This window comes from Hevea brasiliensis, chromosome 18 (genome assembly GCF_030052815.1).
Source record: "Hevea brasiliensis isolate MT/VB/25A 57/8 chromosome 18, ASM3005281v1, whole genome shotgun sequence".
In the NCBI taxonomy this organism is placed as follows: Eukaryota; Viridiplantae; Streptophyta; class Magnoliopsida; order Malpighiales; family Euphorbiaceae; genus Hevea; species Hevea brasiliensis.
Window position 1 is genome coordinate 4,262,457 of NC_079510.1, and position 14,276 is coordinate 4,276,732.

The 14,276-nt window shown below is 32.4% G+C and overlaps 1 protein-coding gene across 2 annotated transcripts in view; it reads left to right on the forward strand.

Moving 5' to 3' along the window:
• The first annotated feature begins 253 nt into the window (after positions 1-253).
• Positions 254-14,276, forward strand: part of LOC110664047 (uncharacterized) — a 28,128-nt gene continuing 14,105 nt past the window's right edge. Inside the window, exons 1-11 of one of the 2 annotated variants that reach the window (XM_058140992.1) lie at positions 254-395; positions 876-1,142; positions 1,273-1,341; positions 1,567-1,704; positions 1,796-1,913; positions 6,900-6,982; positions 7,147-7,242; positions 12,826-12,994; positions 13,165-13,307; positions 13,382-13,468; positions 13,620-13,805. In XM_058140992.1, coding sequence (XP_057996975.1) covers positions 921-1,142; positions 1,273-1,341; positions 1,567-1,704; positions 1,796-1,913; positions 6,900-6,982; positions 7,147-7,242; positions 12,826-12,994; positions 13,165-13,307; positions 13,382-13,468; positions 13,620-13,805 — 1,311 coding nt within the window. In that variant the 5' untranslated portion in view covers positions 254-395; positions 876-920. The remainder of the gene's footprint in view (positions 396-875; positions 1,143-1,272; positions 1,342-1,566; positions 1,705-1,795; positions 1,914-6,899; positions 6,983-7,146; positions 7,243-12,825; positions 12,995-13,164; positions 13,308-13,381; positions 13,469-13,619; positions 13,806-14,276) is intronic. The other variant, XM_058140991.1, reaches the window with a different exon arrangement.

The window sequence follows — 14,276 nt, forward strand, 5'->3', positions numbered from 1 at the left end:
ATGCACATTCTCATTCCTATTCTCATGATTGAGGTATTCGTGATTCCAATCACACATGCCAAGAAACCAAAGAAAACAGGGAATGATTGAGTTATTCTTAATTCCAATTCCAACTGCCAAGTAACCAAAAGAAAGAGGAAAAGAATTTGGAGAACTTTACGCCAATGGAAATCTTAATATTTAACTCAATCTTAATTCCAATCTCAAATACCAAGTAACCAAAGTAAGAGGAAAAGAATTTGCAGAACTTTACGCCAATGGAAATCTTAATATTTAACTCAATCTTAATTCCAATCCCAAATACCAAGTAACCAAAAGAAAGAGGAAATCTTAATATTTCTACCTCCTCACACTCTCTTCACTCTTAGGCCACTTTCACTATTTCGACAATACAGGTTCTTAATATTTCTTATTCTTTGATCGTTTCATTTCAAGTCTGAATATCATTCAATCATCTGTTTCTGCATTCTTAAAATGTAAATTCAGTTTCATATGCGTTCTCCCAGTAGAGACTATTTGTGAATTCATCATCTTGTACGTGTATCCAAAGTTTTAGTTTATCCATTTTTTATTAATTTGTTTGTTTCTTTGAATTGAATTCCACTGATTCTTGATCTTGTTTGTAGTAAATTTGAGTTGAGGAATGCTGTAATTCGTTGCATGCACCCATTAGTGATTCTATTTTGTATATATCATTTGTTGATTCAAAGGTGGTAGTGGCGTGGTGGAAGTATTGTGTTCTAATTTGGGCACTTACATTTTTTTTATTATTAATTTGTTAGTTTGGTTGAATCGAATTCCGCTGATTCTTATCCCGTTTATCATAAACTTGGGTTGAGGAATAGTGTAATTCCAATTCAATTTATGGCATGTAGAAAGAAGAGGCCTGATTCTATACAGAGTTGGCATTGGTATCTAAAATGGCTGGTCATGAAGAGAAGACTGTTACTTCTGATGCCAAAGCAGGGAATATGATTTTTGAGCCTATCCTGGAGGATGGAGTTTTTCGATTTGATTGCTCATATCCCAGTCTTTCATTCATCACTACTAAGGATAGGGACACACCAATCATCAGTCATCCAGTTCCCTCATATATCCCTACTTTTGAATGTGTTTTAGGAAAGCAGATTGTCAAACTTGAGGTTGGCCTTTCCCATATTTGTACCCTCTAGTTGTTAAATTTAAAATTTCATTCCTTTTTGTTGTTTCTAGTTGTATTTATTGGCTTATAGCATCTTTAATGCTAATTATGTTTTCTTTCCCCTGGTTTAGCTTCCCACTGGTACTTCCTTCTATGGAACTGGAGAAGTTAGTGGACCACTTGAGCGGACAGGGAAGAGAGTAAGTCATTTTAATTTGTTTGCCATTTCCACTCTGAAATCAGATCACACTCTTACAGAGTTCTCAAATGAACTCTAGTATTCAGAGATTTCCAGCACCATACACACGCCCAACAAATCCCTTTCTGTATTCATTAAAAAAAGTCTTCCAAATCCAAACCAAATTGGGAAGTTTTTGGCATGATCCATCACATCTAAATATAAGTAGTTTATTTTAAAAATGTAGGTTTTCACATGGAACACAGATTCATATGGTTATGGTCCTGAAACTATGCCCTTGTATCAATCACATCCTTGGGTGCTAGCTATTCTTCCAAATGGAGAGGCACTAGGAGTTCTTGCTGACACAACACAACGTTGTGAGGTAATGAGAATTATAGCAAAACTATTTAAAGATCTTTAAGCTCATTCTTATATCTTTACCTAATTTACTGCCAAAAATTTATCATAAGCAGATTGATTTGAGGAAGGAATCAATTATTCAATTCATTGCTTCAGCCTCATATCCTGTCATTACATTTGGTCCGTTTGCTTCTCCCACTGCTGTCCTGAAATCTTTATCTCATGCAATTGGTAATTTACTTGACCCTTTTAACTTTTTCTCTTTGAATCTAATTTGTACTCTTTCAATGACTTTTCTAGTGTGCACTTTATGTTGTGTTTATTATTAGATTTACGTTCATATTTCATCAGACATACAATATATAGCTTGTGGAATGAATTTAACCATTGAAAATTGACTAATGAATGTTCGGGGGTCTTATTTTGATGTTAAGGAATGAATGTTAAGTGTGAAATGCATTTATATCAGTTTGCAACTGTCACTATACTAGAAAATCAATTGTAAACAAGATAGGTTATAGAGTCTATAATAAAGGGATGGGAAATTATGGGACAAAAGAGAGAATGAAAGGAAGATAACTGCGGATATCTACCACCTTATCGTGTATGGCATCACCACTCCCTTGGTTTTCAACTGTCTTTGTTTGATAAATGTTATGTGTGACAAATAAGACCTCTTTGCTTATGGTTTTGCCCTTCCCTCTCTGATTGGCAATAAGACTTGTGATTTAAAATTTTTCTTTATTTGTGCGGTGTGGGTGAAGTTCGTAAAACTTCAAGGGATAGTTAATTGTAGGCCTGCAGTGACTTTAGTAACTTGTAAAGTTTTGCGCGCAAACTTCAAGTGCAAAAAATGCTATTTGTAGAGAACATTTGCTTTCCCTTGCTATTTCTCAAAGTTCTATTTAGAATAAGGGAGTTTGTAAGCAAAACCTTGAAAGTACGGTCGAATGGGGTTCTATGGGACCAGTAGCAACCATCAGCTTTGTAAGCAAGCTGTCTAAACTATGGCCAATGCATAATCTATCGGCCATTGTGTATCAGAATTTTAGCCTTTTGACACGATATTTTAGAATTGGGATTTGCAATCACAAGAAATGGCTTTTCAGCCATAGTAGTTTTTATCACAATGACAGAAGGAATGTGCAATGGTTGGATAGTAGAGGAAGTAAAGTAGAGGAAAGAGAAGAGGGGGGGAGGGCGGTGTTTTGGTTTTAGGGTTTATGTGTTAGGTGGCGTACCATAGAAGAGGCATATTGGTGGCTTAGGTAGTTATAGGTTAAGGTAGGGGTGGCCATGGTCCGGTTTTGAATCGAAACTGGTTTGGTCAAAATCGGACCAAAATCGTTCAAAACTGGAACTGATTTCGAACTGAACCAAAACTGCGCTTCTGCGATTTGGTTCAAGTTCATATTTTTTAGGAATCGTGAACTAACAGCTTCGAACCGGATTGAACTGACGGTTCCAAACCAGACCAAACCAGTGATTTAAATACAAAAGAATTCAATAAATAACTCAACCCATTCCTAATTCATTTATATAAATCTTAAATTCTCTACACTCTCTTTAATTCTTAATATTCTCTCAATATTTCTCAAATTCTCTAAATAATTATTTTCTACATTCCTTTTAATTCCCAATATACTCTCAATTTCTCTACTTTATTATTTTATATGCTCATTTAAGTTTCAATACTATCTCAATTACTCTGTTATTATTTTACATCCTCAATAAAATTTCCAATACCCGCTATTTTTTTTTTCTCTTTTATAACTTTTTAATTATCAATTATTATATAATTTTTAGAAAAAGGGCAAGCAACATAACTGGAAATTTTGATTCTTCTAAATCCTAAAGCGATACATAGGCAAAATTAAGTTCATGCACTTTTTTTTAATTTCTTCAAAAAAAATTAATTTCATCTCTAGTTTTTTAATCAAGTTCAAGCCTTTTCTTAATAAATTTTTCTTACAGATAAATTATTTTCATTTTCTTTTTTCTTTTTGTATTTTGATTAAAAGATTTCTAAGAAAAATTAAAATATTTTTACAAATATAAACTAAATTCTAAATTAGTAAAATTTTTCTCTAATTTTTTCGTCTAAGTCGGCCTTAGACCGCCCCTAAACTGCTTCTAAACCGTCTTCCAAGCTGTCTTAAACTATCATTTTTCGAACTGCCCTTCAAACCGTTTTAAATCAGGACTTGAACCAGAATTGGTGGTTTAGGAACCATCCTCCAGACCGTCCCATAACAATTTGATTTAAGTTCATGATTTCATTGAACCTAAACTGGTAGTTTAGGAACCATAATTGGCAGTTCTTGAGCTATGGCTACTCCTAGGTTGGGGTGTAAATGACTAGTCTAACTATTTATCTTCCATTTAAAATTGTGTGAATGCCCATATCAATAAAACCAAACAAACTCTAGTCTACCCATTTACGGAATTGGTGATAGATTAAAAGCGGTAGTGGCTACAGTTATTGATTGGCTTGTTTTTATTTATTTAATTCAATACCCATTAGTAGGGGTATGCTCACTATACCAAAATTATTAGATTGAGAATAAAAATTTGTACTCAAAAAGCTATTTATTTGTCTTTATATATTTTTAGAGACAAATAATCATTTATCCAATTTACTGTTGTCCCTAAATATAATTAGAGACAGATATGGAGATAAATATATATTTGACACTAATTTAACCTTCATAACCTATAGAGACAAAAAATTGTCTCTCTTTCCATTTTAACAAACTATATTATTTACCCCTAAATCCATATTTAAAGACAAATTAAATTGGCTTTAATTGTTTATTCTAAAATTTCTAAATTTACTTTTAGAATCAAATAAATTTGTCTCTAATAATATTTTCTAAGAATAAATAATCTTATCATTATATATAAATTTCTTCATGTCATTAATTATTAATATAAATGCATTTATTTTTCTTTAATAATATAATATTTATTTACTACTAAAATTTAAATGAAATTTATTTAAATTACTAAGATAATAAATATTACTTAATACGAATAAATATAATTTTAAAAAATAAACTATAACTACCAGAGGCCCGTATTTGGACTCCACTTTTTGCTTGAAACGTTAAGGGAGGAGGAATCGCCTTTTATAGGAAAACCATCACCTTCCAAGTCCTTGAAAAAACCATGTGGGACATCGCTTTCTTTTTTTTATATATAAATTATTATTTTTCTAATTTATAATTTGGAATTAAAATTTTCAGTTCATCATGTAAATGCTTTACTATAATAAAGAGTTAATAATATATTATATTATGTAATCAAATTTTGTTATATTTATTATATTACTTATAATTTTTAAGCACAAATTTAATTAAAAATAATAATTTAAAATAATAAATATATTAATACATGTATGATTAATAAATTCAAATCAACAAAATATTTGTAGTTTAATGGTAAAAGTGTTTTGGACAAAGGGAATCTTTTTTAGTGACAAATTAAAAAAAAAAAAACTTAGAACTTCTTATATAAATGTAGTTAATCCTAATGAATTAAAAACAAATAATACAACATTTAGAGTCTAATAAGTTTCGTCTCAAAAAATTAATTATTAGAAGCAAATAATTATACATTTAGAGACTAATAAGTTTTTGCCTCAAAAAATTAATTATTAGATACAAATAATATAACATTTAGAGAATAATAAGTTTTTGTATCAAAAAATGAGTCATTAGAAACAAATAATATAATATTTAAAGACTAAAAATTTTTTTTCTCAAATAATAGTTATTAGTAACATATATCTTATTTGTCTCTAAAAGACAATATTGTAACAATATATATATATATATATATATATATATATATATATATATATATATATATATATATATATATATATATATATATATATATATTGCAATCTTAATTTCATATAAATATATAATTATATTGAAAGTATATAATACATTTAAAAAAAATCATAGAAAAACATGTATAAAATAAGTTTTTGGTTGGGGACCCTCGAAAGCCATGCATAGCCCTATCATTAGCACCCTTTTATAATGGATGAATAATTCGCCACCTTTACACTAACAAAGCAAAGGGCACCCTATGAGAATTTTAGAAAAAATTTATATTCAAACATTAATTGGTTATATTACGAGGCAACATACATGTGTGTATGGTGCTTGCTGATAAAGGAGGAGGCTGAATGGAAGAAAGAGAGAGGAGTGGGGGGGGGGGGGGGGAGTGTGGTGTTTTGCTCTATTGTTGGAGTTATATTGGTTCTTTCTCACTCTTTCCCTCTTTCTTTATTTCCTCTTTTAGCCTTAATTTCTATTTTTTTTTCCCAAAGAACCATAATGTGTAATGGCCTTTTATTTAATATGCCTTTCAATTTCGGTCCCAATTAACTCAGCTCAACTCAACTTAACTAAGCCTTTATCCCAAAAATTTGGGGTCAGCTATATGGATTCGCTTTCTCCACTCTGAACGATTTTGGGTTAGATCCTCAGAAATGTGTAACGCTTCTAGGTCATGTTGTACTACTCTCCTCCAAGTCAATTTAGGTCTACCCCTTTTTTTCTTTCTATCCTCTAACCTAATGTGCTCTACTTGTCTAACTGGAGCCTCCGTATGTCTACGCTTCACATGACCAAACCACCTCAGTCTCCTTTCTCTCAACTTATCTTCAATTGGCGCCACTCCTACCTTTTCTTTAATACTCTCATTACGGACTTTATCTAATCTAGTATGGCTACTCATCCACCTTAACATTCTCATCTCTGCAACTCTTATCTTAGATGCATACGACTCTTTCAGTGCCCAACACTCACTACCATATAACATAGCCGGTCCCAATTAACATGTGCTGGAAAATAAATTCGAGCAAAATTTTTCTTAGCACATATTTTTCCTCAACTTTTATTAGTTAAACTTAAATAAACATTGGTATTTGCAAATTTTTTCATAACATGACTACTAATAGACTAATAGTTGGTAGAAATGGTGAAGAGGGGGAATCAAAGGTTGAAATTTAGACAAAGATCATGGCATCTATATCTAATTTTAGGAAAAAAAAAAAGAATTGCATGGTGAGTTTTGCTCAAAGTGTTAAACAATTACATTTGATAACTTGTGTAGTATTTAGGTAACTTCTAGTTGTTTCTTTTCTATTTTATTTTTTGAATATCTATCTAGTAGTGATTTATGCTGCATATCTATATTTAGGAACTGTTTTTATGCCTCCAAAGTGGGCCTTAGGTTATCAACAATGCCGTTGGAGCTATAATTCTGATAAAAGAGTTCGTGAGGTATAGTATTGATGCATTATATCAATATGTTGATCACTATGGGATCTCAAGCTAGATTGTTTTCATTTATTTATAACTATGGAAAGTCAAGTTTTACTATGGGCCTTTGATAGTTAGACATCATATATCCTTTCTTCTTGTTGTTGAGCCTTTTACACTTGTAGATTGCCGAAACATTTAGGAAGAAGGGCATTCCTTGTGATGTCATATGGATGGACATTGACTACATGGATGGTTTTCGCTGTTTCACATTTGACCAGGCATGTTTCCCATGTATCCTTTGGATGATAAATTCATCCCTAATTAAATTGAAATGTTAGGTTACTCTATGGCTAAATACTTCTCTTTTTTTTTTTTTTTTCTTCAATAAGCTCAATGTGATTATTCTTTCCTTGCCTCATTGCTTCTTGCTACATATTCACTATTAGACAATGTTGAAATTTTCCACTTATGGATGATAACTATCCAATTTTAGAATCAAGAATGATATTTTTCCATGGAGCATATTTAGTGGCTTACATTATCATAATCTTGGTAGTCATGCCTATGGACCTATTTGAGTTCCTACATATACAAATACAAAACACAAATTCATATAGATATGTCATATACATATATGTTGAAAAGAAAGTTTATGATATTCCCATTTCCAGTAAAAAATGAATTCTTCTGCATTATTGGTGGCCCGAGGGTATCCATAGACTCCAAAATTGAATCCCACCTTCAACTTAATAATTCAAGTCTCAAGATGCAAATAAACCAAATGTGCATTATTCAAGTCTTTAAAGGTAATTGTTAAAAATGAAGAGGGAGAAGAAATAGAAAGAGAATGTGGGGAAGATGGGAGAAGAAATAGGTTATATATGCTGTTACACATAAACTAAGAATGGTATGTTACCCATTTACAACACACAGGAAAATTTACAGGCATAAACATAGCACACATTCATGGGCCTAATTTACCTAATCACAGCTTAATAATTTCACTTATTCAATCATTCACAACTAGCATTCTAACACTTCCCCTCAATTCGGAGCATACATAATATATGCTCCTAGCTTATTACAAATGTAATCAATCCAAGTACCTTTAAGCAATTTGGTGAAAATGTTTGTTAATTGGTTGTTTGAATTGATGAAATTAGTAGCAATATATCTTGACTTGATCTTCCACCTGATGAAATGACAATTCACCTCTATGTGTTTTGTCCTTTCATGAAAAACTGGACTAGAAGTGATATGTAATGCTACTTGATTATCACAAATCAACTTCGTATGTTTGATATCCCCATGTTTCAATTCTTAAAGAAGTTGTTCCAACCAATAATTCTGCTTTTACACTTGACCTAGCAACTACATCTGGCTTCATACTTTCCTAAGGTATTAAATTTCCTCTGAATAAGACACAATATCTTGAAGTAAACTGTTTGTCTAAAGGAGAACCAATCCATTTTGCATCTGAATATCCAATAAATTTTGAGTGACCCTTGTCTTTATCTAGACTCTGCAATTTTAATTTCCATAAAATATTGCATTTTTCCCAAGTCTTTGATCTTAAAGTAATTGGAAAGGTGTTGTTTTAATTGAGTAATTCCATCACGATCACTACCTATGATAACAATATCATTGACCTAAACCACGAAATAGATGGTCTTTCCATGATCAGTATGATGATAAAATACTAAATGATCAACTCCACTTTGAGTCATCCCAAATTGTAGGACAAAAGTACTAAACTATCCAAACCATGCCCTTGGAGACCCTTTTTTTTTTTTTTTTTGTTCTTGAAAGGACTAATGCAGTCTACATTCTAAGCCTAAGCAGCAAAATTGCTCCATATAATCCTGTTCTACCAACTCCCCATTTAAGAAAGCATTTTTTATGTCAAGTTCATGAAATGGCCAATGATAATTAGGTGAAAAAAAGGCAACGTTGGCCACTGGAAAAAACTATCACTATAATCTTGCAAAAAAATTCGAATGTGTCCTTTAGCAATAAGTCAAGCTTTTAGGTGATCAAATTTTCCATGATGACGAACCTTATTTGTATAAGTCCAACAAAAACCAACAGTGGACTTTCTATGAGGCAAGGGAACTAAATCCTAGTACTATTAGAATGAAGAGTAGTAATTTCCTCAACCATTGCCTTGTGCCACCTAGGATGAGATAATGCTTCCCTAATGGTTTTTGGAACTTGTATAGAGTAAAATTTGGAACAAAAGCATAATAGGGTGAAAACCAAGGATAATAATTAAAGAGATTGTAAATGGGATAAGGATTTTGTAACACCCTAGGCAAATCCCACATCGACAAAACACGGGAGAGATGCTGGGTTCATAAGTTGACAGTTCGTAACCCCTATTGACGCGTTTTAAAACCGTGAGGGCTTCGGCCCAGAGCGGACAATATCACTAGTGGGCCGGGCCATTACAGATTTTGATAAGCACAAATACCTTTATGAAAAGCAATGAGTAGAATAGCTGCTTCTGCTAGAGGCATAATCAGTGTAAGTGATGATGTTAACATAAGAGATAAGTAACCTAGGGCATTTTGTGGACTTGTATCATCAAGAAAAGCATCATTCATGTTAGTCTGAGGATTTGGATGAGGTAGTTGTAAATAGACCTGAAGAGGAGATGGGATAGCATTTGGAGTAGGAATAAGAGGAACTAGGAGAGCTTTAGAGATGAAGTTTTGGTTTACTGCTTAGGTGAGAAGTTCGAAGATGTTTTAAGAAGGTTACATCTACTGATATGAAATATTTTTTTTTGGTTGGCTTGAAACTTGTCTTTCCAGGAGCAAGATTATGAATAAGCAAGTACAACTAAACACACAAGGAGAAAGATGATATGGATTGTGATATGGAAACAAACAAGAATGAACACCCTAATTCTATAAAACAGAAGAAGACATATGATTAATTAACAAGTAGTAAGAAGATCCTCCCGAAAATGAAATGGAACATAATGATGTATGAGTAAAGTACAGGCTGTTTCAATAAGTTGCCAATCCTTATGTTTAGCTACTCTATTTTATTGAGGGGTACGAGCATAAAAATTTCATAAATGATTCCTTAAGAAGATATGAAATATTGAGAAGGAAGAGAAAAATATTCTCATGCATTGTTAATACATAACACTAATGGAAACACCAAATTGAATATGTATCTTAGCTAGGGGTGCAAATGAACTGAGTCAAGTTGAGCTTTAAAGAGCTCAGGCTTAGTTCATTAAAATATTGTTATGAGCAATTTGCCAGTAGCTTGGCCCATTTACATCCCTAATTAGTTTAAGGTTTACAGTTATGAAGTTCAAACTATGTATTTTTTATTAGCTCTCACATAAAAAATAATTTAAATTTCATAAAATATTAAATATAAATTACAAATAAATATATTCTATAAATACATTTTATATGTTAATTATATCATAGTTTTTTTTAAAAAAAATATTATTTTTACAACATTCATAAATAAAATAATAAATATTTATAGTATAATGAAATACAACAATTAATATAAATGTTTTTGTAAATGAACCTATTTAACAAGCTTACTCACGAGCCTTAATGAGCTGAATATTTATAAGCTCGAACTCGGCTCATTTATTAAATGAACCTAAAAATCAATCTTGAGCTCGACTCATTTTCTAAACAAGCCAAACTGAGCCCGAGCAACTTGCGAACAGCTTGGTTTATTTACAACATTAATCTAAGCACAAAAATTTTAAAGATAGAAAATAATTTAGAATTATCTTTCATAAAAAATAAGCAAGTGCATTAAGAATAATCATCAATAAAGGTAACAAATAGTGAAATCCTGTAGTTGAACTGACATAAATCGGACCCTATATGTCCAAATGAACAATGTCAAAAATGAATGCAACCCGGTTATTAACTCGCTTGGAAAAAGAAAAACGAGTTTGTTTTACAAGCTAACATGACTCACAATTTAAGGAAGATAAGGTAGAAAGAGTAGGAACCAGTTTCTGGAGTTTGGATATACTAGGATGACCCAAACGACTATGAAGAATATCAAGAGAAGTAATGAAAGGAAAAGCAATCGAAGATTTTCTATAATATAGTTATTTTGATTCATGTCCTATGCCAATCACCTTCCCCATAACTCGGTCCTGTATAATAATAGAATCAGTTATCAATATGACAAAATAATTAAGGTGTTTGGTTAATTTGCTAATGGAGATTAAATTTTATGGACACTTACAAGCAAATATTACTGAAGTTAAAGAAACAGAGGAAACAGAGGGGAGAGAACATGCCTCCCCTACTCCTTTAATCACAATTTTTGAACTATTGGCTAAAGTATCATTAGTTAATTAGGAAAAGATTTCTATTACAAGAGATCCATGGTGATAGTCAAGGATCTATTAGAAGCACCAAAATCAAGGATCCATAGTCCAGTGGATAAGGATCATTTTAGACAATCAAAGATATTACCAAATTAGGAAAATGAGAATAATTACTGGTTGGAAACTGATACTATAAGTATTGTTCATATTTGACTCTAGTCAAGGTGATAGAATTAGTTAATTAATGAGCAGGATGATATATGATTGTATTTATGGAGATTGCTTTGTCAATCACCTTGTATTTATGGAGATTGCTTTGTCAATCACCTTTTGTTTTAATCAGGTAGGAATAATATATTGAATTTATAAGCGCAAGAAGTATAAAAGCAGTAGCAATAGAGTTGGTTGAGCCCCAGTCCACATAAGGAGAAGCATGCCTTAAAAAAAATGAAAAGAAAAGAATGGTGGAGGGAGACTAAATTACCTCAAGAAAGACTTTGAAACGGCTGGGGTTTCACGATGCCTAGAGAAAGGAAGGAGGGCCAAAAGCTAAAAATCTTAGAAAATAGACTAAAATAGACTTTTGTAAGATGAGAGAAGACAAATCTGCAATAATCCAATATACCAAATACTTTTGTTCTCTGAGACACCCAAAGTACCAAGGGATTTAGTTGAACGTTTGCAGCTGGAAGGAGTTGCACAATCAAAGTGAGGTGACTAGTGTTGATTGCAGTGGAAAAAGAATGGTTGACGACATCTCATTCGCATGCATCTGTATAAGAGTCCAGAACCTTGTGATGGTGCATTTAGTGAGGGGCTTTCCAAAGGCAAGATTCTAAGGCAGAGCTGATTAGTGGCAGGTGGCGTAATTGGGGTAGGTGGTGAGGGCTAACAACTCTCAAACGCCCTTTGATTAAAAAATGTGACTCATTTCTTAAAAAATAAATTAAGGGAAGGGGAAAAATGGAGGACAGAAGACCAAAACCTACAAATCTCCTAACATTTAGATAATGAAATGATAGAAGTAATAGAAAGAGAATGTGGGGAAGAATTGCCTGATTATTCCTTCAAGCCTTTGGCTATATGTACTGTTACATAAAATAAGAATGGTATGTCACATATTTACAGAACATAGCCACATTTTTAGGCATAAACATAGCTCACACTCACAGCAATTCACTCAATCACAGCTTAATCCCAATACCCAAATACTCAATCAGAACTAGCATTCTAAAAGCAACCATCTTAGTGCAAGTATCTAAATAGTCTAGCCATGTTTAAACCACCATTCTTACAACTCTGCTTTATTGGGGCAACTAGTTTTATGGACATTTTGTGAACAATTAACCATTATATTTCCTCTGGATGCATTTACTATTGTGCTCTATAATTTTATTAATTTCTTGTCTTTTGCCAAATTCGCTACGCATTAAGAATGATCTGAATCAAGGATATTGGCATAGATAGAAATGTATGTTCTGTGATAAACTTGCAATTGTCAATCTTGACATAGAAATTTTGTTATGAATTATTTCAGGAACGTTTTCCAGATCCACAATCTTTGGTGAAAGATCTCAATGATATGGGTTTTAAAGCAACTTGGATGCTTGACCCTGGTATCAAATGTGAAGAAGGTTATTTTGTGTATGATAGTGGTTCTGAAAGTGATGTTTGGGTTCAAAGAGCAGATGGAAGACCATTTATTGGTGTGTTTCAATCTGCATTTAGAAATTACTTATCTACTTGCCTCTCTCTTTCTTTCTTTCTCTCTCCCACCACCACACACACCACCACACCACCACCCCCCCACACCCAACCTAACTAATAGCCCAAAAAAAAAATGTTGAGTTATTACTCTTTTCCTATCCATTTTTAGGGGAGGTGTGGCCTGGGCCTTGTGTTTTCCCTGACTTCACACAATCAAAGGTTCGCTCTTGGTGGGCTAGTTTAGTTAAAGATTTCATTCCTAATGGCGTTGATGGCATATGGAATGATATGAATGAGCCGGCTGTTTTTAAGGTGACTCGCATTGTTATTTTCTTAGTGCTTGCAATTTCTTCAATGCTACTTAGACTTATTATTTAACTTTACAGGTAGCAACAAAGACAATGCCTGAAAGCAATATTCATCGAGGAGATGATGAACTTGGGGGTTGTCAGGAGCACTCATACTATCACAATGTATTCATCCTTTCCTTTTTTCTTGTTTTCTTTTAATAAGAGAATGATTTCTACTAATGGAATTTAAAATAGTTCCATGTTGTGATTGCTTTTATTTGTATTTATTGTTGATAATCAAATAAAATTTTGAACTTGAAGTTCTTATTTTTAGGTATTTGGCATGCTGATGGCAAGATCAACATTTGAAGGCATGAAATTAGCCAATGAAAATAAGCGTCCCTTTGTTCTTACTAGGGCTGGATTTATTGGCAGTCAAAAGTATGCTGCAACATGGACAGGAGACAACGTTTCAAATTGGGAGCATCTGCACATGTCCATCTCCATGGTTCTTCAATTGGTGAGTAATATATGAAGTTTGAGAAACTAGATTGTTGTAATTTAGGGCTAGAAGTCTTAGGAAAATATGGAAAATTGAACATACGAGAGGTCTACAGTTTATGAATGTCTTATATGAATATCATTAACAAAGTTTGCCTGATCAAAATGATGAAGATTACTCACCTTGCATCCTCTTTTCTCTGGATCATTGGACTTTTGGGCTAGCAATCTTAGTTTTATGCATAATTGAACCATGGATTGATTTGAATTGCTTTAGGAGGAAAAGGCTATCAAATGTGCAACAATGAAAAAATAGTTGGAACAAATGGCTTTCGTAAAGTTTTTGCATATGTTGAACCAAGGACATGATTGTATTAGGGCTTTGATTTTAAACGTTGTAAAACTTCACTTGTAGAGACCTTTACTTGTCCTTTATGTTTTTCTATTATTGTATCAAATAATAGCTACTAATGAATTTTGAATGCCCCAT